We start from the raw sequence: 20,333 nt of genomic DNA, 5'->3' as shown, positions 1-20,333 counted from the left end.
CTCTGCTTCCCTTTTTGTACAGTGGGCTGGTTGAGTGGATCTCCAGGAATCACCCATGCATCTCTTGAGTTTGTCATCACATGGGCCAGGTGCCACTTAATGAACAAGGAGTAAGATCCCTGCCTTCATGGGGCTTGTATTTCAGTGGGGGGAGACAGGCAATCAAAAAGCAAATAAAAATGGAAGGTAATTTCAAATCATGGTAACTGCTCTAAAGAAGACTTCCTGGGTGATGATGTGACAAGGTGGGAGTCTATAAATTCAGTTCAACAAAAGCTGAGTTGTAAGTGGTAACAGCAGTGGGGATGACAAGTTATCTGTATGGTGTACCCCTGTGCCCGGCACTGGTCTAAGACTTAACACAAATTATCCACATTGATTCCTCTCAAGACGCCTGTTACAATCTCCCTTTAAGACACAAGCGGAAGCACAGAGGAATCTAGGGGTCATTCTGCTTGTTAGTCCTGAACCGCTCTGGCAAGACCCCGCTGCCGCCGGCCTTGGGAACCGCTTCCCCATGGCGCTGCCCTGCTGGGCCAGGAGGGGTCGCTCTGGTGCCCATGTGCTGCTCCTGCCAAACCGAGTAGCTCTGGCAGCCCTTCAAGGCCCTGGGAATGAGCCTGGCTTTGAGTTGTTCCTGCCTTGAAAAGGGCAGAGGCTTTTGGGTCCCATGCCTGAAAGGAGATGTGCTTGGTACCAGCGAAGTTTGGGGTCTCCTCTGGAAGGAAACATGGTGTGATGCTATGTTGGGAAATCTTATTTTTTTCTTTTTTGTCTTTTTTTCAGACTCTCCCAGGTCCCTCATGCTGGCCTTGTCACAAAGGTAAATTTTTGGAAATTACTACTTCATGAGACTGTCCTGTTGGTGTGTATGTTGGGGGCTACACAGGACCCCTGAGTTTGGCCCTGTCCCCACACCCTTGTCCTCATTGTCATGTGGGGCCCTGGGGCTTCAGACCTTCTCCCCTGCTGGGCCTCAAGTGCTGCATGTGAAGACGGGGGGGTGGTGATACTTGTTCTGTCTCCACACCCAGCTGATCTCTCCTGGTTTCCTAAAGGAGCTATGCAGTTCTGCATTCCTCTAATCCAGGACTGGGGATCCCTGGCAAATTCTCCCCAGGCCGCACTTCTGTGGGCCGCAAAGCCAGGGTCTGTCGCAGTGCCCCGTTGCCATCCCTGTGTGCCCAGGGAGATGGAGCTGCTGCTAACTGGCCTTTCTGTCCCTACCCCCACCAGTGACCCTCCTTTTGGCAAGAAGAGCTTTGAGCAGACCTTGGCTGTGGAGCTCTGTGGCACAGCAGGTGAGCCAGATGTGGTGGGCTGCCCTTTGGGGAGCTGGCATGACCCCCAGCAACAAGTCTCCCACACTGAGCAGCCCCTCCCTGCCATGGCTGCACAGGCTGCCCAGGATATGGAGGTACACAGTGAGGGTGCCATCAGGAGGAGCATCAGGGCCTGAGTAGAGCCATTCAGTTGCCAGCCATAGCACATGAGCTGTGGGCAGGGTTAGAAAAGTAGACATTTGTCTTTCCCAGTAGGAGCCCACAGTCTTGTGTGGGAGACAGTCACACCATGACATATACTGTTCCATATGCACTAGTTCCCAAGTGTGTGCAAAAGCTCTGGGGGAAAAGGAAGGGGTCAGGTAGGCAAGGGCAGGGCCCACAAGAGTGGGGCCTTGGAAGATTTGTAGGGCATCTAGAACAGGGAGCACCAGCTGTGCTTGCATGGTGACTAGGTGTTGGACAAAGAAGGGAAGCACGTCCTGGCAGCAGATTCAGCAGAGCAAAGGTACAGGGGTGAGCACACAGAGCATCTGAGGGTTGTGGCCACCTGGCATTGCTACATGCAGAACTAGGGGGTCAGGAAAGAGCTTCACCAAAGGCCACAAGTAATGCCAGGTTGAGGGGTTTGGTCTTGATCCTGTAGGCGTCAGGAGCCCCCAAAAGGAAGAGATCTCAGGCACCTAGGTTCCCTCCAGTGCACTGGGGAGGGCGGAGGCCAGGGTCAGATGCAGGGGCACTGTGGATGTGAGACCCAGGTGGGAGGTGTTACTCCCGGGGCCTGCCCCCTCTCTATCCCGGGAGATAGTAGAGGTGATGGGGAGGAATACCTGGGAGGGCTTGATGAACGAAGGCATGGAGAGTAGGAAGAGATACTGCAGATGACTTGGTGGCTTCAGCTACCACTGCCAGGCTTCAGAAAGGATGGCAAGTGGATTTCATTACATGCCTGTGTGAGTCTGTGTGAGGAGTCCTGGGTCACATCCAGACTCAGCCAGCAGTGCAGTGATTGATTAGTGATGCCTGCATTCCACTGGGTCAGGAAGACTGTGGTACTTGTGCTAATTCTTTGCCAAACCAAACTAGGGTCTCAGTGCTGTTCGGAGAAATGATCTGTCTCCACCTCATGTTTCTCCTCTTGCTTGGGTAGGACTCACCCCACCCACCACGCCTCCATACAAGCCCACAGAGGAGGACCCCTTCAAGCCAGACATCAAGCACAGCCTGGGCGAAGACCTGACTCCCAGCTGCCCCACCCTGGAGGTCCTCCAGCTTGAGGCTGCCACAGGGTCTGCCCATAAGCTGCCTAAGAAGCACCCAGAGCGGAGTGAGCTCCTGTCCCGCCTGCGGCATGTCACAGCCCAGCCAACCTCCCAGGCTGGTCAGAAGCGCCCCTTCTCCTGTTCTTTTGGAGACCACGACTACTGCCAGGTGCTCAAGCCAGAAGGTGCCCTGCAGAGGAAGGTGCTGAGGTCCTGGCAGCTGTCTGGGGTCCACCTGGAGGACTGGCCCCAGCAAGGTGCCCAACAGGCTGTGGCACTGGCCTCTGGCAGGGAGGAAGACAGAAGCTGTGGCACCAGGACCTCCCCTAAGGACAGTCCGCTGCTGAGAGACCATGAGATCCGCGCCAGCCTCACCAAGCACTTTGGGCTCCTGGAGGCCACTCTGGGGGACGAGGACCTGGTCTCCTGCAGGAGCCCTGAATACGACACCGTCTTTGAGGACAGCAGCAGTGGTGAGAGCAGCTTCCTCCTGGAAGAGGAGGAGGAGGAGGGGGACGACGAGGATGACGAGGACTCGGGGCTCAGCCCCCCTCGCTCCGACCGCTGCCCCTACCAGAGCCCGCCCAGCAAAGCCAGGTGGCAGCTCTGTTCCCGCAGCCGCTCCAGCTCTGGTTCCTCCTCCTGCCGCTCCTGGTCACCAGCCACCAGAAGGACCTCCAGGTATGGATGCGTAGCCTCAGGAGGAATGGGGGGCAGCCGAGGGACCCCAGTTCAGAGGTGTCAGAGGAGAGAGGAGCCCTCTGGTTGGGGCATGTTTCCCAATGTGGCCCTTGTACTGCTCAGAGGCCTGGAAGGGGCCTCCTCAGGCACAGCTGCGGGCAAATCGTGGAGGCGAGTAGGCCTGCTGTGTGAGTCATGAGTGTCCCGAATCTGCTGAATTTAGGAGGGGAATGAAACCCACCCCTGCCCATTTGTGGCCTCATGTCTGAATGACCTGCCCATCCTCCTCTGTGTGTTTGGCTTTCATATTTGTGAAATGGGTAGGTTTGGGTAAACATACACATACCCATACAGTTTAATGTCTATGTGACATTTACATGTAAAAGAAGGATTGGCATAATTCTCATCTTTGTTCTAAAAAATACCTGGATATAAAGCAGGGATTTCCGTTTAAAGTTTATTTCCATTTCTTGGACCTGCTGAGCGGCACAGGGGTTTCCTGTACCCAGACGCCCCCTGGGAGCTCCTTTACTTTCCCTGGGAGATGATGCTTCCTGAGCCAGTTTGTGCATTCCCTCTTGGCTCACTGAACTAGACTGCAGAGGTCCACAGGTCAGCAAGGAGCTGGGCAGAAAATGTGGAGGTTTGGCGAATGTCAGTGGAGACAGGTTGCTTCTCTCCCTGATGGCAGCAGGACCCAGCTATGCGAGGCCTGAGGGGCTGGTGCCAGTCCCAAACCCTCTGCCTGTGATGCACCTGAGTGACCACTAGATGGTGCTCTGGGGTCTAGAGCGCTGTAGCCCAGTCATCTAGAGAGAGGGCTTGTTACCGCCCAGATGACTGGGCCTCACGTCTGTCTCTGCATTCTGGGCTGGTGGGGGGAATTTGCATTTCTAACAAGTTCTGAGGTGGTGGTCATGTACCCAGAGTAGCATCCACTGAAGACCAGAATTCAGAAAACAGAAAGATACTTTTTTTAAGGAAAATTCAGCTTTGTATTCCCTATCTGCACTATCTAACCATTTGAGAATCTGATTAAAACAAAGGCTCCCCTTCCTATTAAGATGTGCATGGACTTCTCACTGGGCATTTGGCTTTAGGGGGTTTGTGGACTTCCCAGACACTAATGTTAAGAAGCCCTGCGTTATGTGTTACTCCAAGTGAGTTCCCCAGCAGTTACTCTGACGCCCTTCTGTGTACTGACCTGGAAGATGAAAGCGGCCTTCTGTCAGACCTCTCGGAGCCCTTTTTCCACAGGGGTCGCTGTAAGCTAAGTGACTAGCATCCACCTGAGGCACTTCGCTGTTTGCTCAGAAGCTACTAAAATTCTCTTCCTGTTGAAACTTTTTGTCCCCCAAGGCCAGAGCTGGAGTTTCTGACCTCCATCCCCCCCCAGACCTGCTCAGGGGACTGGGGTAGGGCCTCTTGTCATGGACTTGGTGTGCAAAGAGTTGAGAGCCTCTCTAGAAGCTCCCGTGGATTCTCCTTCTCCACTTCTTACTTTCGGGCCAAGTTCAGGGCTGGCATTTTCTGCTCACTGGAGACAGTTAATTAGTTAATTCAGTTCCTGCTCAGCTGCCTGGCAGAACTCAGTGCCTGGCAAACTAGTCATCAGCCTTCCCCAGACCCACAGGTACCTGTGCTTCCACTAAACACCAGTCAGCAGGAAGCCTTCTGCGCTGGTTTAACAACACATCCCAAATGCCACAGTGCTGTCCAGTCACCCTCAGCACTTCAGGCGGGAAAAGGCCAATGCTACTGCAAACGGGTGATGATACTATTATTGTATAGCACTTTAAAGTTTGCAAGTCACAGCCTTTTCTGTTACCCTGTTTGAGCTTCACAGGTGTGCTTGGAGAGTGCACCTGCTTCTTGTCCCCATTTTATAGATGAAGAAGCTGAGGTTCAGTAGAAGAATGTAGGAAGCAGTCGTTGAGAATGCCAGGGCTAAACTGAGGGGACGCATACAATGGATTCTCCCTAATTTACAAATGAAGAACTGAAGCTGAGAGGGCTTAAGTAAATGGGTCCAAGGTCACCCAGCAGGGACGTGACAGAGCCAGGATTCAAAGGCACGTGCTCTTCCCCTCCTGGCTCTTATTTCCCAAGGATGCGTATGGGAAGTAACAGAGCGGGGCTCACCTCACACATGCTCTGTGCACTCCAGCAGGCCGGCCCTTGGGAGGAGAGGGTGGTGTGCAGACAGGCAGGAAGGCACAGGTATACAGCCCCAGGGGCCATCTCGCTTTGCATGTGGGCTGTGATGGCAGGACTTGCTTCTGGGCCAGGCACCAGCCACTAGAGTGCCATGGGTCTAGGATCAGCAGACCTCTTTGTAACTCTAATTTACCCCCTGTCTAGCTTTAGGCAAATCCCATATTGAACCTGAGCCTCAGGGTTTTCATCTGGAAAATGGGGAAACTTAATAGGTTTTTTTCCTCTTTCTTCATCAGATCAAATATGATTATGAAGAGAAATGGCCTTTTTGCCCCTAAAAATGGCATAGGAAAGCAGGGTTCAGAATGGTTAAATGAGTGACATGGTGTACTTCCTGGGCTAATGCCAGGAGCTGGCAGCAGGCATGTGTCCAAGTTCTCAGACCCACACACAGCGCTGGGCCATCACTGGGCTTCTGCCAGAGGGAGTCACAACAGCTCCGCCCTCATGAACAAGTCCTGGAGAATTGCCCTCTGCTTCCTGGAGCAGCTCTGCCCACCTGCCCCGCTGTGGTCCCTCCCTGAGTGACTGCCTCTGCTTTGCTTGTTCACTGACAGATGTGAGAGCAGAGGGCCATGTTCAGATGGAACACCAAGCGTCCGGCGTGCCAGGAAGCGGCGGGAAAAGGCCATTGTAAGTGACCTGGGGCCCCAGAGCCCAGAGTGAATGGGGACAAGCAGGGAAATCAGCAAGGGCTGGGGCTTTGTAGACCTGGAAACCTTGGTGACTGGCTGTGGCCTGAAGAAGATAATTACATTTTTCTCACTTCCAAAACCACAAGAGTTACCAAGGGCATCAAAGGTGGCATCGTGCGAAGTGCAGCCAGTGCCTGGCTGTGAGGCATGCAGTTTGTGGGGATTAGGGCTCAGCATCAGGCTCAGCAGGGCCAAGAGGGCAGGCTGTGGTAGAAGTGAGCAGACAGGGCCACCTGAGCTATGGACCAGTCCTGCCACCACCTTCTGTGTGACCTCTGGCAGGCCTCCCAGCCTCCCTGAGCCTCGGCTTACTCACCTGTACTTAGAGAATTAGGCCTCGGTTTTCCTAAGGGTCCTCCAGCTTGACCAGGGCTAAGGGCCCAAAAGAGTCCCCACTTACTCCCTAAGCTTTCCCCAGTCAGTGCACAGGCTATGCCTGCTGAACTCACTGCAGAATGCCCCCTCGGGAAGCTGCCCCGGGAGCTGGAGCCAGCCTCTCCTCATCGCTAGAAAGGAGGGAAGAGAAAGAAAGACAGAAGCACAAAAACGCTCACTTGATTGCTCTCGCCCATGACGTGCTTTGGGGCAGAGGCAGGGGGCACGTGAGGCTATGCACCCCGGAGGCGTACAGCTATCTGTGAGCAGGCACTTAGAACCACAGGCTGTGCGTGGAGCATCTTCTTGCAGTCCACGTGTTGACCGTAAAGTTGTGACATGCCTGGCACTGTTCTAGACCCTGGATGACAACAAGAACAGGACACACAAGGTCCCCATGTGTTGGGACACAACTACACCCATTGTCGGGACAGAAGGGAGAGAAGGACAACAGACTCATAAACAAGAAATAAAAACAGTAATTACAGATTAGGAGAAGTGTGGTGAAATTAATTTCATGACTGAAATCTCTGAAACCGTCAGGTGACCAGTTAGGAGGATGTATTTACACGGCGGTCTGGGAGGGGCGTCTGCAAGAAACTGGGTCTGCCTTCGGATTCAGAGCTTCAGAGAGGCTGGGGGAGGTGATTTCTGCATGGAGCTGACCCTGGAGTATCCTGGTGGGGGGGCGCACAGCTCCTGCCAGCCCTGCTGTGGACCCCGGGCCTGTGCTTTCCTGTCTGCCCTCTGAGGTCTAAGAATGGGACGGCTCCAGAATCACTGGCCTTAATCTGTTCCCAGAGAAAACCTGTCCAAATCAGAAGCTGTCAGTTCTGACCACGGGACCACAGGTTTCCAAGAACAGGGCTAGAGTTTCTCCAGCAGATCAAAGAACTCTTCCAGTAGAGTGGCTTTAATTGGATCCAATCACAACCTAGAGGAGAAGAGGGGCAGTCTGGCCTGGCTATCTCCCTACCCCCACCCTGCTGGGTTGTTCCAGGGGCCTGTGGCCATGGCACTGAGCCCACCTGATGTGACCTATTGGTCACAGTGTCTGCACACTGCCCTGGCAAAACCAGAGGTGATGGCGGTGCCAAGCCCTATGCCCTCTGCCCCACTGCTTTGTCCCCAGCCCATTCTGACTCCCACAGCAACCTGGATCCCAATGCTTGACTATTACCAACCTTATCAACTAGCTTGTCCTCCCCAAGACCTTCCCCACTACCAAAAAAAGGCCTCAGACTCAGAACACAAGTACAGAAGCTACTGAGTATGCAGTTAATTCATGGTGATGAACCCCTCTCCTTTCTCTGCCCATTTCTCTCAAGTAAGCAGTTGTTTCTTTGGTGGCTGCTTCCCATCCGATACTCAGTGGCCCCCTCCTCCTCTAAGGCAGGTCCTCTGGAATAGCGACATCATTGTCCTCTCTCTCTGACTCTGACCCCAGTTGGTATCACTTGCTCAGCCAGGCAATGACTGGGTCCTTCTGTGTACCCCCTTGAGCAGGGCGAAGGCCGTGTGGTGTATATTCGAAATCTCTCCAGCGACATGAGCTCCCGCGAGCTGAAGAGGTGCTTCGAAGTGTTTGGTGAGATTGTAGAGTGCCAGGTGCTGACAAGAAATAAGAGGTGAGTTTAGTCAAACTATTACAGAGGAGGGGAATGAGAAAGGGCAGAGGTCCCAGCCCAGGGCTGGCCACGCTGAAGAAACCCAAGCAGATTTGCAGAACAAGTTTGTCAAAATTCATAGCCTGGACAAGGAGAGCCTAGTCCAGAAGTACCGGTAATGACTGCACAGCCCCGTTACAGCAGCAAACGTATCCTGGTGGTTCACTAAGTGCCAGGCAATTTCCATGCATCTTGTAAACTTGGCCTGTGATATATGCACCCATTCTTCCTATTGCTTCCTTTTCAAGGAGCTCAGATGAGTTACCTGGACAGCTAGTTAGTGGCAGAGCCAGATCTGCAGCTCACACATCTGCCTGAGGTTCTGTGCCCTGGAGCTGGTGCAGGGCAGCAAACAGCCCCTGGAGCCTAAAGGCACATTTGTGCTGGGACCTCACTGCACTGCACCTGTGCAGTGGGACTGCAGCACCTGTCACCCGGTCTTGCTCTTTTGTTCTGCTGGGTGGCCTGGTGTTACCTCACCCACCTAAGGAAGCAGCGTTTCATCTGTCAGGGTATCTGCAAGAATAGGTTGCATATAAATATAAATGTATAACTTAAATGTCAAAACTTCTGTCAGTTTTGAAATAATTCTAAAGTATTTTCCATTATACTTGCAAACTGAGTTATTAAGGCTTTAAAATTCTAATTTAATAATAATTTTTAAAAGCTTTAGTGAAAAATAGTTTCGGCATAGGAGTCATTACATATCTCACATCCATTAGGATGGTTATAGAAAATAACAAGTGTTGGTAAAAACCTGGAGAATTTGGAACCCTTGTACACCACTGGTGGGATTATAAAATGGTGAAGCCACTATGGAAAATGGTATGGAAGTTCTTTAAAAAACTAAATACAGAATTACTGTATGATCCAGGAATCCCACTCCTGGGTTTATACTCAAAAGAATTGAAAACAAGATCTCAAGAGAGATATTTGTACACCCCTGTTCATAGCAGCATTATTCCTAATAGCCAGGTGCCCATTGACACATGAATAGTTCAACAAAATATAGTATATACATACAATGGAAATACTTGTCAAACTTACAAAGATAGGAAATCCTGTTATGTGCTACAAGCATGGATGAACTTGAGGACATTATGCGAAGTGAAGTCAGCCAGTCACAGAAAGGTGACTACGATACGATTCCACTTACATGAGGCATCTAATCAAGTCTAGACACAGCAAGGAGAGAAAGTAGAGATCTTTTGCATGACAGTGTGAAATACTGAATACTATTGAACTGTACACTTAAAAGAGTAAAAATGGTAAATTTTGGTATATTATTTTACCATTATTTTTAAAGAGTTATTGTACAAAACTTTTTGGTTCTATGTGGTCTTGATATAAAGTGAATATAACATGCAAACATCAAGCAAGCAGTCTCAGACATTTGAAGAGGCAGAGGGGTCTAACTTCAGCTTTGCTCAGAGAGTTGTCAGGAAATAGGATTCACTTAAGTGTGTGTTAATCACCTATGGTTGGTAAACCTGTCCCTAGCCGAGGGCGGCTCCTTGTCATCTCCTTCCCTGAGGGGTCTAGCTAGCAGACGAAGTCACCAGTCCGGACTGTTTTCTTTCTGTGGAGCTGAGGGGTCGGTAGGACTGACCAGGCCCCTCTCGCCCTGCAACCCTCTTGGGCAAGCTTCCCTCGGGCGGCCACGCGGCCGCCCCCAGCTCTCAGCTCCCCTCCCAGCAGGGGAAGCAGGAGGCACCCTCATGCTTCCAGCAAAGACCTGTGGTGGATTTCAGGGGAATTTTTCCTCTTTGGGTAGATAGGCTCTTACTTGAGCAAGTCACTGTGGCCAGGGGGGACACCGTCATGTGACTGACGCCGCGCCTGAGCCCGGCCGAGCCCACCGCGCTGTTGTCCGGCCAAGAGGAGCGGAGGCCGGGCAGGCAGACGTGCAGGTGTGCACCGCGCAGGAGGGGGTGCGCGCCGACGCCAGCAATGCCAGGGGGGCTGCAGGCCGGGCTGGCCCCGGAAGTGGTGGCCGAGGCCGGCCTTGGAGGAGGAGGGCACCCGCGCGGCAAACCCGAGGAGAGGGGGCTCGTGCGGGGAATGCAGCGGCTTTTGTGGCGGGAGGCCTTTGGGCAAATCCTCAACCCCAGAGAGCCGGCCGCCTCGTGCCTAAGGAGGGCACAACAGCGTCACCCGCCCCGGCGGCCGGCCCCGGGCAGACCCAGTGAACCGCCCGCACTTACCCCCGCCACGGGGTCAGCCCAGCGCTTGCCGTCGTCCCGCACAGGCTGGCCCGGAAGCATCTTCCCTGTCCTCTCCCCGCAGGGGCGAGAAGTGCGGCGTCGTCACCTACCGCTGTACGGAGCACGCCGCCCTGTCCCTGCGGAGTGGCGCCGCCGCGCAGACGCTGAGCTCCGGGGGACTCGGGCCCCGCCGCTGGCCCAGGCACGCTGACTACGGTAAGTCCCCAAGGCCCCGCCACATCCAGTGAGGCCCCAGCCCCACAGCGCCCCCCGGACGCAGGCCCCACACCCAGGCCCCAGCACGCTGAAGGCAGGACTTTGCAGCGGCCTTGCCTGGAGGTGCCACCTTGTTCTCTTCTGGCCCATCTTGTCCCGTCCCGGGACCGGTACCAAAGAGAGAGACTGAAGCCTCCCGTGGCCCCTTGGAAGGTCCAGTCTTGTGTCCACAGCCAGCTGCCAGAACCACGACTACTGTCTCTGTCCCCACGGGGCCAGTGGCTGCCGTGCCTCCTTGAGGGGCATTCCATGGTGGCCCCAGCAGGCTGCAGCGTTGCCCACTGATGGGCCACAGTGAATATTGTCCATACTGTCATCATGCCCTCACCATTAGGGGACAAGCTGGTGAAGACAAAGGACAAAGAAATACAAGTTAGAACTATTTGCAGGTGAGAGTCGATACAGCCTTGTAGTTCAGGGCGGAGTGTCAGGAGGCGCAGGAGGGTTCCCGGCAGCCCTCCACCCACCTGCATGGCCGCTTCAGCATCCCCACAGTGAGGGCCTCCTAGTGTTCTGGCCACTTGATGTGACTTCACAACAGTTTGCTAAAGGGCAAGGAACTGTTAGGGCAGGTAGGATGCCAGCTGGAGAGGAGCTCTGAGGCGCTCTAAGTCAGGCCCCACCACTCTGCAGACAGGGCAGCCGGGGTCCCAAGACACTGATGACACCACAGGGGTCCCTGCAGAGTGGCAGGGCCAACGCTTGCTGTCCAGCGCTCTGAGGCCTCAGCCCGCATCCGCTCCGTGGGGCCGACCCTGGTGGCAGGTGTTCCAGGCACTGGCCTTTGTCACTTGCTCACCTCCTTCCCCTCTCCTTGACTCCCCAACCCCACCGCCCAGAGGCCAGTGCAGAAGAGGCCCTGCCTGCAGCATTGAAAAACAAGTACGAAGCCATGGATTTTGACAGCTTGCTGAAGGAGGCCCAGCAGAGCCTGCACTGATAACAGCCTTAACCTTCGAGGAATACCTCAATACCTCAGACAAGGCCCTTCCAATATGTTTACGTTTTCAAAGGAATTAAGTCTATAGAAGGAGAGAGAGCGAGCGCATGAGAGAACACACGTGAGAGAGAGAGACTTGAAACTGCTGTCCTTTTTAAAAAAAAAAAAAATCAATGTTTACATTGAACAAAGCTGCTTCTGTCTGTGAGTTTCCATGGTGTTGACGTTCCACTGCCACACTAGTGTCCTTGCTTCCAGCGGGTTGTCCCTGGGTGCGCCTCCCGGTGCTGGGCGGTCACCCAGCTCCCCTTCCTTCCCCTCGTAGACGTGCAGCCATGTTCACCATTAACATTTCATGTCTGTGGTGTGTGATGATGAAATTATTACTCATGAATAGAATCAGGATTATAAACTCATTTTCAATTGAAGAAAACTAAAGTATATCCTTAAAATAATGTATTTATGGCTCAGATGTGCTGAGCCTGGGATTCTTGTATGGCTTCCTTGATTTTTTTAACTATGCACTGTTGTGAGGTGTTTGCCACTGAGCTGCTCTGCTCCCTTTGCCAGAATGCCCTGGAGGGGCTGGGTGGCCGGTAGGCTGGTCCCAAGGAAGAGCGGCCTGCAGACACAGCTGGGGGCAGCAGAGAGAAGTTTCTGGGCCTTTGCTGCCCAGCTCTGCCCTCTCTCACTGAGCAGGTTTGGGTGTAATCACATTCGGAGCCCTCGCCTGGTCCCTAGCTTATGTGTGGAGTTTGTGCCTGGCCGTGAGCGCTCAGATCCTCCCAGACCGCGTAGGGAAGGTGGGACAAGCCAGATTATTCCTGGTTTCCCAGGTGAGTTGGGCAGTGCTCTGAGTGGTGAAATGGCTTGCCCAAGGTCCCACAGCCAGTGAGAAGGCATAGCGGTGACGCAGCCCAGGACTCTTGATGGCTGGTCCCATGCTCCCACAGTAGCTGGGGTGAAGATACAAAGTTGCAGGGACTGATGGAGGTGAGTTCAGCTAAACTGGGCAGCAGGTAGAAGCCCACAGGTACATTTTGGGGGTTGAGTCAACAGCTAACCCATCAGCATTAGGGGAGTTCAGCTCTGGGGTGTGTCTGGATCCAGGCTTCCCTGTGGTTTGCCTACACCTGTGGACATGCCGTTAGCGCATCCGAGAAACACCTGGAGAGGCCCAGCAGGCTGTCTGGGGGCCGTCATCCTTTCGGGGCCAACCATCAATCCTTCCTATGCCCTTCAGCTTGTCTTTTCCTTTTCCTCACCTGTAAAGTTGTTTTAGTGACATGGGGCAGGGGGAGCGGAGAGGGGGTGTGAGGGTCAGGTGTGGGTAACACAAACTCCAAGCTCCTTCCCAACTTAGAAAACATTCTAATTGGGCTTTACTTTAAAATTTGTGTCCTTAAGTGGTGTCAAAGCCATGTCCAGCTGGGTGTCCTGTGGGGGCCCTAGGGCTGGTTGTGCAGGAGGCACGGCTGGGCAGGGCAGAGCACCTTGCTATGGGCAGAGCAGCTCCTGCACGACCTGCTTTGTCAGGGCTTGGGTTTAAAAAGCAAAAAAATAATGGTCCTGCTGCTCTGTAAGAAAGTCCAAAATTGACTCATTACACTGAATCAGCTAATTTAATCTATTGTTAATGCCAGGCCTCATCCTTTGAAACTTGTTTTTGTTTTTTTTTTTCAAAGATTATCCGGCACCTCAGTAGGTTAACTGGGCCAGTGAGCTTGTCCTGAGAGGTCGCACCCTCCAAGCCTGTGGAGAAGGCTGCAGGAGACTGGCTTTAGGAGGAGCGGGGAGCCTGAGCTCCTGTGTGTCACTTGACCTCTCTGAGCCCCAGTTTCCTCTTCTGTGAAATGGACTGAGGTGGGGAATTTAGCACGTTCATCTTTAAGGTCCCTGTCAGCTCTGATCGTCTTAGTTTCTGGTAAGGTGGTGTCTACCTCAAGATGCCACATACATGACACAGGTACCACTGACTGCTACACGCTCGTGGCCAGTGGCAGACATGACTTGTCAGCCACCGCCCTCCTGTTCTCTGGGCTTGGCCATGCTATCAGAACCTTAAACACAGTGCCCTGGCCGACGTTACTAACTGTTCAGAGTTTAACCTATTTGACATGCTGGTCTAGTCTTTGAAAGGTTTCCATCATACAGGACCGTAAGGTGGCTGGGCTTAACGCTGGTCTGGCCCATCGCTGTCTGATGTCCTGATCTAGTTCCCCTATAGCTATTTTTTGACATAAGACCTACAATATAACTGTGATGCACAATCCCTTTGGGGGTGGGTGGGGTAGAGAAATGGAATAGCAGACATGAACATGTTTGAGGAAGCAGGGTTTATGAGGATAGACCAAAAAATGGACTTTCTACAGCACAGACCTGAACATTCTAGATTCCTTTTCCAGCTATTCACTGCCTGGCACATAGTAGGCACTTAATAAATGGTATGGAATGGAATCGAATAGAATTTCAGTCCAACTGCTGCCTCCCTTAAGTCCTGATTTACACCAAGGAGTAAAGTAAGATCTCGTCGTGTGGAAGCCAAAGGGAAAAACTCTAAATTCAGAGTCCGGAGAGCTGGGTTGAGTCCTGGCTCCACCAAGAACTTACCTGTGGCCTTGATAAGTCACAGAGTCCCTTTCCCTCTCTGGAGCTAGAAAGAATTGGACTAGGTGATCTTTAAGCCCTTCATGGCACTAGGCCAGAGATTCTACCGTGGGCAGAACCACTTTGGGGTAAAAAAATGGGGATCTTTAGTGAAGAACAAGTCTCTTCCCTCCCCTCCTCTGCTGAAGCTGTCCTTTCCCATTAGGTTAATACATGGCACTTAAGTTAATAAGACAGTGACCCTTGAGCAGAGCAGAGCCGAGGTCTGAGTATGGCACTGGGACACGACATGCCTAAGGTCAGGGCTGGGGCTGCTGACGGGAGAGGATGTCTGCCAGGAGCATCTGATAGTTTCTGCTCGCCTCCCATGCATACAAGGCTGCAAGTTCTAAGATTGACCAATCCCGGAGACAACCTTTATCTGGAAGATTCATTCGGTGCTCTGTATCATTTACCAAGGAGACTCCAAGTTCTCTCCAGGAAAACTAGTCAACCTTGTCTCTTTCCCACCAAATTAAGGAATGACCCAGAGGGAGCAGCTGCCATTGGCAACCATCTTGTTGTAGCTCTGTCGTAGTATTTGTTCTTGATGATGTTTACATGTGATTGCCATAAAAGTTTACTGCAGACTGTGTCCGTAGCTGCCCATGCAGGGCAGGTTGTTCTGTCCATCTCTGTGCTGTGCTGGTGTTTTCTGATAATGTCTGATCCACCCACTAAGTGGAATTCTTCCATCTCCTTCCTCAGTCGGTACAAGGCTGAATCAGAATCCTCACTTTTGGGGGCTCTGGTTACTGAAGGAAAATGCATCAAAGAGGTAAAGCATTTGAATGGGTGGAGTGCAGCAAAGGCTCCCTTATCTCCTCGCCCTTGCCCTGCAACCAAGAAACTGCTTTCAGTCAAAAAGCACCAGTCAGTTGTCTGTATCTGCCCTGAGGTCTCTCAGCACTGCATGTCAAATACACTCAGGAGAGAGGCGGGGCTTTGGGGGCACGAGGAGGATGGGAGCACTGCTCTGACCTGCAAAGTCTTGGTACCCAAATCTGGCTGTGGGAAGAGATGCCATAAGAAGTCTTTCAGTCACCTGAAGCCTGTGCTTGTTGATGTCTAGAGAGCGATTTCTTCTCGGCATATGCAACACGCATGCTGAGGCCACTGTGCAAAGGTGAGTGGAGGGGGCAGGAAAGGCACTGACAGCATGGTCCTTCTGCGTGGACAGGTCAGAACCCCATACCAGGCCTCGAGTGCCATTGGAATCACAATTGAGCCTGAAGCTTGGGAGACGGGGTCATCCCAGCTGATCTGCCTCCCTGTCAAACTGCGGTATTTTTCTTAGCATTTGAGACTTAGTAACTGCTCTCAGATACGACCAAGGAAGGAAATGGGATAGACAATAGGAAATGAAGTGAACCTAATGGTTTCATAGGCTAAAGAGGAGAGAACACCCCCACCCCCACCCCACCCTTTCCCAATGGGGCAGATGGAAACCAGTTAGTACTTACGTGGAATATATTTAAGCTGGTCTCCCAGTCCCTGAGGTGTTTGCACACATAGAGGAGCTCCAGGGCTGTTTGCCGAGTCTGGAGGTACAGGGTAAGTGGAGGGAGAGCTTGGGAACTGGGAAACCCACAGAGGCCCTTGCCCCAAAACAGATGTGGGGGGAGGGTGCCTGGCAGCCAACTGCAGGACATCCCAGAAGTAGGCCGAGGCTGACTTTGTAGTGAAGCCAATAAAAGCACTTTGAGAAAATCACAACACTCCAGCCTGGCTCCATGTTTCTGCACTGGCAATTAGGGTTTCCTTTGGCTGTGCGAGGCACTCTGCTAGGTATTAGCATGGGGTCAGGAAGGGCAGGTGTGAGGGAGAAGAGAGCAGAGATGTCTTCCTAGATCTCAGTAGCAGGAGAGCACATCCTAGGGCAGCCCTTTGCCAGCCTCTCTGCTGGAGGCCCCAGAAACAGAATGGTGAGTTTAGATCTTGCTACCTGTTTTTGTAAATAAATAAGAAATAAAAGCCCGGCTGACAAGAGGGTTTGCAGAGCAAGTCATTTAACTACAAGCCATCTCAGATTGAGAAGCCTGATGTTTCTTACTTGCTATGTGATCTTGGGCCTTTGTTTCCTCACCTAGCAAATGAGAATATAGGATTGGATGAGCATTGAAGTCCCTTTCACCTCTGACAGGCACAGATTCCCATCCTGGAGCATTAGGAATCCACCACTAACTTGTGAAACCAATTTCATTCACTGGCTGTGCCCACTTCATGTGGAGGGTGAGAATTCTCTGCAAGGTAACCAACCAGCAGTAGATTCAAACCCACACCGTCCTGGCTGACTCACCTTACTCCAGGGGGCCAGCTCCCCAGGACAGAGCTAAGCCATAGTTTCTAGTGAGGATGGCGAGAGGTTAAACCAGCCTGGCCAGGTGGCGGTGCCGAACCTCACATCAGCCTTGCCATCGTCCCCATGGAGCAGCTTTTAGTTTGAATGTTGTGACCATTTGGCTGCTTCTCTCTTGCTCACAGACAATGCTAGCAATACACTTCAAAACAGCCAACTTAGGCACTTTCCACACATTTCTTTCAAATGATTATAAAACATACGGGGACAGGAGGATCACACTATATGTTTAGGGCAGCTTTCGTTTTTGTTCTTTAATGGTATAGCAGTGGTGACTGAAGCTTTGAGATTTGGGGGCACGTTTTCAGATACTCTTTCATTAGAATGCCTTGCGGATCCTTAGAAGTATCAAAGACATCTAACTGCCTGAATTGAGGGCTGGAAAATTATTTTGTCGGTCATTCCCTGGGCTGTGCAACATCACTTCCAAAAGGTGTTTAGATACTAGAACCCTCACTGTTAGGTATGTTTTGTCAAAGGATCACCCACGGAAGCCTGAGAAAGCCTCCCGTTCCACTTTGCCAGCCTCGTTCATGGGTGACTTAAAGGGACTGGTCAGCTTCCACTTCAGCACTTTGCCTTATCAACGTCTAGTCGTCATCTAATAATGGCCAAAGACTGTACCCACCAGCTACCCAGATGGAAAGCAAATAAACCACCTTGCTGTCCAACACCATCTGTGGGAACAAAGTATAACAGCTCCAGCGAACCGTGTGTGTGGAGAGCCCAGTGTAACACCAATCACGGTCCTGGGAGCAACCACTTAGTAGAGTGTCACGCAGACTGAGAAGCACACTAGCTGTCCTGTGGGCAGAGGAGACTGAAACGGACCCCGTGTCCAGGTGCCCGGGAGGGGTTTACTGTAACTGCAATACTGGCAGCCCAGCTGCTGACCTTGTTAAGTGAACCTCTGTTAGGTGACCTGCATTGTACCCTCGGGAGAAGCAAAGAGGTTGGGTGTGGTGATTCTGGGGGGTGGGGAGCAGGCCTGCCATGGTCTTCGATATGGTCCACGAATAACCGAACAGGTTTTTGTCTGTTTGGTTGGGTGGTTTTTGTATTTTGTATTTAAAAAAATCTTGTCAAGTGTTTTGTGTTAGGAATAAAAAGTCATAAACTATTCCCAACTTTGTTTCTTGAGGAATGTTCTGATTCCTGTGGTAACAGGTTGGAAATCTCAAGGGACGTGTGGTCAGGGTGGTCAGTGGAACAGGGAAGTGGACTGCTTGGATTTAAAGATGGTTTCTGGGGGAGACGACCATCCAGAAGTCCAGTTCGGTGCAGTCTGCTCTGGAAATTCACCCCCATCCCCTGCATCTCCTTGTGCCACGGTGTTAGCATCAACTCGGAGCATCTGCTTCTTCCAGAGGCAGCTGCTGATGTTGATGCCTCCACAGGATCCCTGGCCCCAGCCCCAGGTTTCTAGAGAGACAGTGTCTGTAGCCAGCCTTACCTGACTTGGCACGGCAGTCCCTGGGGCCCCTTCCAGCATTTCCAAATCTTGGACTCAAATCCTTTTCTCTTGGTGTGGTCATGCAGCCTCGAGAATTCTGAGCAATAGGGAGCCAGGGCTTTCCCCGGCTCTGTGACAGGGATGGACCAGGGAATGGCTCGACTTGTGGGGTCTGGACATCCCCAGGGTTACTGCTGTAGGGGGTGTTATTTATTAGGAAGCCCAACAAGGTAACTACAGCCTGGGGTGTGTGAGTGCAAGGCTGTGTGCACCTGCACCTGTGCACGCCTGTGTGTGTGTGTGTGTAATTACATTGATGCATTTCTTGAGAAAGGTGCAAGAATTTCACCTACACAGAGGGACACATCTGCTTTGTTGTTTATAATAGAAAGCTAAATTTTAATTTTTTAAAGGACACTGCTAATGATTGAGAATCGAGTTTTTAGTTTTGCTGTTTTTTTAATTGGTAGAGGATTTTTATATATTTTTTTCCATTTTGTTGGGTTGTGTCCTTATTTATATAAATACTTTATCTGTAAGGCAAGGAAGAGACCTTCTCTGCTTTCAGTTATTGTGGTTGTCATCGTCCCTGTTTTATTTCTGGTGTGATTTATCTGTCTTACCTTCTAAATGAGAAAATGTTTTCCTGTATTTGTACATGGTCAGATTCTATAGTTTCCTAGATAATTTAACCAAATTGCTCTATGTATTATTATTCTGTGAGTATAAAGTTCTATTTTAACGTCTGTAAATACTTCAAAACTAGCTTCTTTTCTCAAACTCCCACTGTGGAGTTATTGTTTACATCACAAAAACTGTAGAATCTCTATGCTCATGTAATGTAAATAGTGAAGTGATCTGCTTATAAATAAACTTAACAAATACTCTATGGAGATTAAAAAGAAAATACCACCCATAGCCCTGTCCAGGTGTGCCTGTCTTTCTTTGCTTACATGCTCACTGAGGAACACCCTGGCCATTAAATGGCAAAAGCCTGTTCCAGCTTCAGTGTCCCCTTGTCAGACAAGCCCCCAGTCAAGGGGTGTCCCCACTGCTCCAAAACTCTGAGTTCACTTTTCCTTCCTGCACAGCACCTGCCGCGGATCAGAGTGAGGTGTTCAATCTCCTCGCTGCACAGATGTTACCTTACTAACTTCTGCCACAAGTCCTTTTCTACAAAGTAACACCACTTTCTGAACAAGGACCCCCTTGTTTTGGTGCCTACCAGCTTTCCCAGAGGCACGGTAAATATGCATGCTGAAGGAGAGATTTGGACTTTAGGGCCTCTGGCAAAAACACTCACCAATGGACAGCTACAGAACCACTGCAGGTCAGAGGATTTAGAGAACAGATTTGAATTGTGTGCACATTTGGGTAAACCTGAAACATTTTCCTTAGCACTCTTAACTCCCAACGAAAGCAGTGAAGTGGCGTCTTCAAAGACTCTTGGTCTTGGATGTGTGTGTTATTTCCGCAGTTTTGAAGCCCTCTCAGGTTCAGCCTTTATTTTGCCCTCAAACTGCTTTAACTTTAGTTTTCAGTGCAGTTTGGGTGCAAGATAACCGTGTATCCCCAGAGGGTTGAAACATTTGTGGAGAAAATTACATACAAGAAGAGGTACAATAGCCATTTCGCTTCATGCTATGCACAAACTATTTTCAAATTGTATATTACATAAACTAGCTCTATTATTGGGTAGGTGATTTTATTTTTTCAATCTGGAAATTGTTGGGATTTCTTAGAAGGGAACATGTCATATTTCCCATTAAAATGAGTGAGGATGTTGCCACCCACCAGCAGGGTTCTCTGGCGTGAGAGGGTCCTTAGGGAAGTTGTCCGTGTGACTGGCTGCTCACTGTCTGTTGTCCCTGTGCTAGATGGTAAACTTCAGAAGAGCAGGTATGCTTCTCCATTCCTTGCAGGATGTCCAGCCCCGTTAATCAGGAATTCCTGAATGGATGAATAGATCCTGTCCAAGGCCTGATGACTATCCCCAGCTAGAGGCAGCCAAGCCGCAGTGTCACAGAAATGATCCCTCCAAATGCATTCAGTGGTGCGAGGCACAGACGGGAGACGTAGAGCCTAAAGACCTGTGTTTGAGATCCATCTCAGCCACTTCCGTATTGTACCAACTTGGACAAGCTACCATTTCCGTCCCTGGTTCCCCCTACTATAAAATATGATGGTTTGCTTATGTTCTAAAAAATTGCTTTTTAAATGCAACGTGGTGAAGGGCAAATGGTTACAAGCTGAGAGTCGGTGATGTCAGGCTGTT

General features: G+C 51.3%; 1 protein-coding gene across 3 annotated transcripts in view; it reads left to right on the top strand.

Moving 5' to 3' along the window:
* Positions 1-18,976, top strand: part of PPARGC1B (PPARG coactivator 1 beta) — a 123,465-nt gene extending 104,489 nt beyond the window's left edge. For 2 of the 3 annotated variants that reach the window (XM_057490806.1, XM_057490827.1), the window contains 7 exons: positions 787-823; positions 1,237-1,301; positions 2,434-3,226; positions 6,001-6,076; positions 8,017-8,141; positions 10,467-10,600; positions 11,500-18,976. In XM_057490806.1, the coding sequence (XP_057346789.1) occupies positions 787-823; positions 1,237-1,301; positions 2,434-3,226; positions 6,001-6,076; positions 8,017-8,141; positions 10,467-10,600; positions 11,500-11,600 (1,331 nt within the window). In that variant the 3' untranslated portion in view covers positions 11,601-18,976. The remainder of the gene's footprint in view (positions 1-786; positions 824-1,236; positions 1,302-2,433; positions 3,227-6,000; positions 6,077-8,016; positions 8,142-10,466; positions 10,601-11,499) is intronic. The other variant, XM_036881458.2, reaches the window with a different exon arrangement.
* The last annotated feature ends 1,357 nt before the right edge of the window (positions 18,977-20,333 follow it).

Source organism: Manis pentadactyla, chromosome 2, assembly GCF_030020395.1.
Source record: "Manis pentadactyla isolate mManPen7 chromosome 2, mManPen7.hap1, whole genome shotgun sequence".
Lineage (NCBI taxonomy): Eukaryota > Metazoa > Chordata > Mammalia > Pholidota > Manidae > Manis > Manis pentadactyla.
Note: the sequence above shows the minus strand (reverse complement) of the source record. Positions and strands in the feature narration are given on the sequence as shown.